Source organism: Pseudonaja textilis, chromosome 9 (genome assembly GCF_049901715.1).
Source record: "Pseudonaja textilis isolate UNSWEBS1 chromosome 9, rPseTex1.2, whole genome shotgun sequence".
Taxonomy (NCBI): Eukaryota; Metazoa; Chordata; class Lepidosauria; order Squamata; family Elapidae; genus Pseudonaja; species Pseudonaja textilis.
In genome coordinates this window covers 16,614,862-16,618,753 of record NC_141998.1, presented here as the reverse complement: position 1 = coordinate 16,618,753, position 3,892 = coordinate 16,614,862, and the positions used below count along the sequence as shown (strand labels likewise).

The following is a 3,892-nucleotide window of genomic DNA, read 5'->3' as shown; positions in this document are numbered from 1 at the left end:
TGCAACGAGTCTAGATCCTAGAGCGAACCCCGCTCCCCCCTTCCGCCCCCTCTTGCGGTAGCCTCTTTCCTCGCTTCCATGCTTAGCTGTCACGTTTAGCATTATAACGATGCTATCTTGTGCTAGTATATATCATGTATATAAGACAACTCTTGTTATTTGTAGATCAGAATTTCTCAACTTCAGCGACTTGAAGATGGGTGGACTTCAACTCCCAGAATTCCCCAGCCAGCTGGCTGGGGAATTCTGGGAGTTGAAGTCCACCCATCTTCAAGTCGCTGAAGTTGAGAAGCACAGTTGTATACCATGATTTTCAATATATAGCATTACATCCAACTCTCAACATTATGTCTCATTTAGATTTTAGTGTAATATGTATTTTAGCATCTTTTACTCAGGTTTTAGTGTGTTGTATATTTATAGATGAAGTTTAATGATGTTGGTAGAAGCACAAAGATTGCGGATGTTTTTTCTCTTCCCTAGAATTCTTCAAGTGCACCTGACTTTCGCGATCGTTGCTGGTTGAAGGGGTTAGAATTCGCATCCATTGAATCTGGCAAGATGACGTGTGTGCCTCCAGATGCTGGGCTGGGAGTCGCATCTTTCCTACAACTAGCCCTGATCCTAAGATTGTCTCCTTTGCTCAACCAAGCGATAAAGTAGACAAAGCCCTCGTGTGAACCTCAAGACAAAATACAACTACCAGCCAATTGTAGCCCCCACCTCATTGTGGAGGAACCGGAGGTGTGGAGCATTCTGAGGAAAGGCTGCCGGTCCTGAAGGTATCTCTGGCCGGGTGCTCAGAGACTGTGCTGATCAGTTGGCTGGAGTCTTTACCAGGATCTTCAATCGGTCTTTATCCCAGTCCACCATTCCATCTTGTTTGAAGGCCATTGTTCCGCTGCCAAAGAAGTTCCCTATCAATAACATCAGTGGCACTCATTCCTATCATCATGAAGTGCTTTGAGAAAATGGTCTGCCGGCACATCATTTCTGGTCTTCCACGTACATTTGATAAACATCAGTTTGCATACAGAAAAAATAGATCTACAGAGGACGCTATAGCCATCACTCTTCACACTGCTCTGATCCATCTAGAATAGCGGGAGGGCTATGTGAGGATGCTTTTTGGGGATTTTAGTTTTGCGTTTAACACAATTCTTCCACATAGACTAGTGTCTAAACCTCTGGATCTTGGGCTTTCTAATTCAATCAGCCTTTGGATTATGGATTTCCTGTCTGGCTGCTCACTGAGGGTCAGATTAGGTAATCATACCTCTTCAGCCCTAATTCTTAACACTGGTACACCACAGGGTTGCATGTTGAGTCCCTTACTCTATACTCTTTATGTGCATGACTGCATTTCCACTCACGCTGGTAATACTGTTGCAGAAAAGAGGGACCACACCAGCTCTTTGTCTCAGGGAAACATTTATTGAGCAAGGTTCAGCAGCATTTGCAAACTCAAGGTCTGAACCCCGAAGGGTAGTTACACACAAGTTTTTATACCTTGCAAACCTGGATATTGATTGTTGTGTAAAAATACACCCTCTTCCTGGGTCTCATAGGCCAGGGGTTTCTGCCATTTGGTCACATATACATCAACCCCTGGTGATAATAGAACAGGATACATTAGCCATGCCTGACTACCATATAAAAATATAAGTTTGCCAATTTCCTGGTCACTTTGTTTCTACCTAGTAAGGCAGATAGAGTAATTTATTTCCTTGTCACATGGTCAATGGAGTCTGGCTGTTGTTGTCCAGTCCAATCTTATCTGGATGCCAACTTTCTACTTTATTACTATTGCTAAATTTGCAGATGATACAACAGTGGTGGGACTTATCTCGGGGGCGGGGGGATGAGTCTGCCTACGGAGATGAGATGGACCAGTTGCTTTCGTGGTATGGAGACAATAACTTGGTCCTCAACACCAGTAAGATCAAGGAACTTATAGTGTACTATACAAGAAACAGATCAGACATCCAGCCCTTGCTTATCAATGGAGACCGAGTGAAGCAAGCGGCCAGTTTTAAGTTTCTGGGTGTTACCCTAAAAGAGGACCAGACCTGGGGTGCCCACATTGCAGCCCTGGTCAAAAGGGCCCAACAGAGATTATACTACCTGAGACTTCTCAGAAAACAACAACTGAATGAAAAACTGCTGGTGACCTTCTCCCGCTGCACCATGTGTATTTGTGTTTATTTTCATGGTCATGATGTATACTGAAGATGGTGTTTGATTTAGTTGTACGAGGTGCAATGACAATAAAGTAAACTAAACTAAACTGTCTTTTATTTGCCATCTTTGGGAATAAAATTCACCAGATTATCGTTAATGTTAGTAGTCTCAAAGGTGCTTCTTCAAAAGGCAACTGGATTGTTTTTTTTCATTGAGGAAATTAATGTCAGTGCAGAGGAATCACTGAATGACAAGGATGCACCTGTTCTTCTGACAGTATTGTGTTTGGAAGTTAGTATGACACCAAGAATTATGGACTTTTATGTATAGGGAATGGCCAAGGTAGAAACACATGGGAGTATGAATGTGTTTAACCTAAATTGAGGCAAATATTTAGAAACAGAAATGGAGTACAGGATCTTCGCGATTCCTTCTGTTGTTTCTGCAAAAGAAGAAAATAATTATTGAAGGAAAGAAGTACCTTTCTCTAAGACTGTGTGCCTTTCCTCAAGTACAACCTCCTCAGAACTGGACAAGTCTATTTATTGATTAATTTGATTTAATTGATTTGTCAATCACTCACAAGATAATAGGTATAAGAATAAACCTGAGTATAAATATAGGAAATAGGTACAAATAAATGGGGACAATAGGACAGGGATGGTAGGCACGATGGTGTGCTTATGCATGCCCCTTACAGACCTCTTAGGAATGGGGTGAGGTCAATAGTGTTTAGGTTAAGTGTAAAGGAGTGGGGGTTTGAGGATGTGACAACAGAGTCAGGTAGTGCATTCCAGGCATTGACCACTCTGTTGCTGAAATTGTACTTCCTGCAATCAAGTTTGGAGCGGTTTACATTGAGTTTGTATTCTATAGAAGACAACTCTACAGGAAAGGAAATGTCAATTTATTTATATTGACTATTTCCTGGTATGATTTTATTGCTAATTGTATCCTATGACGATTATTAAGTGTTGTACCTGATGATTCTTGACGAATGTATCTTTTCTTTTATGTACACTGAAAGCATTTGCACCAAGACAAATTCCTTGGCCAATAAAGTATTCTATCATCTATCTATCTATCTATCTATCTATCTATCTATCTATCTATCTATCTACCTATCTATCTATCTATCTATCTAGTAGAATCAGAGACTGCTGATAGACTAGAAGATGTTCAAACTAATGACAAAACAGCACTGAAAGAATTAAAAGCCCTATCCTTTTACTGTATTTGGTAAGTCCCAACCACACCAGCCATCAAATTAAGTCAACAGTATAAAGGTTGAAAATCAGAGAAATAATAAACCGTGTATCTCCTGAGCTGAATATCCCCAGAAGAGATAATGTCCATATCACAGACTAATAAAAATACAGAAGGAGGGGCAGACTTGCAAAGTTCCTCATCTGAAGCCTAGTTTACAACTTTTTGTATACAGGTACTGTAGTCTCAACTTACAACAGTTCGTTTAGTGACAGTTGGAAGTTACAAACAGCACTGAAAAAAGGGACATGACATTTTTCATACTTAATGACTGTTGCCACATCCCCATGATCAGGAGATCAAAATTCAGATGCTTAAGTACCTCGTTCATCTTTATGACCCTTGCAGTGTCCCTGGGGTCACAGGATCACTTTTAGCAACCTTCTGACAAGAAAAGTCAATGGGGAAGCCAGATTCACTTAACCGTGTTACTAACTTAACAACT

At 40.8% G+C, this 3,892-nt stretch overlaps 1 protein-coding gene across 2 annotated transcripts in view; it reads right to left on the bottom strand.

Moving 5' to 3' along the window:
- Window positions 1-2,427: 2,427 nt before the first annotated feature.
- The window catches only part of LOC113441803 (surfactant protein C-like), a 17,926-nt gene continuing 16,461 nt past the window's right edge, over window positions 2,428-3,892 (bottom strand). For both annotated transcript variants that reach the window (XM_087939090.1, XM_087939089.1), the window contains one exon: window positions 2,428-2,623. In XM_087939090.1, the coding sequence (XP_087795216.1) occupies window positions 2,552-2,623 (72 nt within the window). In that variant the 3' untranslated portion in view covers window positions 2,428-2,551. The remainder of the gene's footprint in view (window positions 2,624-3,892) is intronic.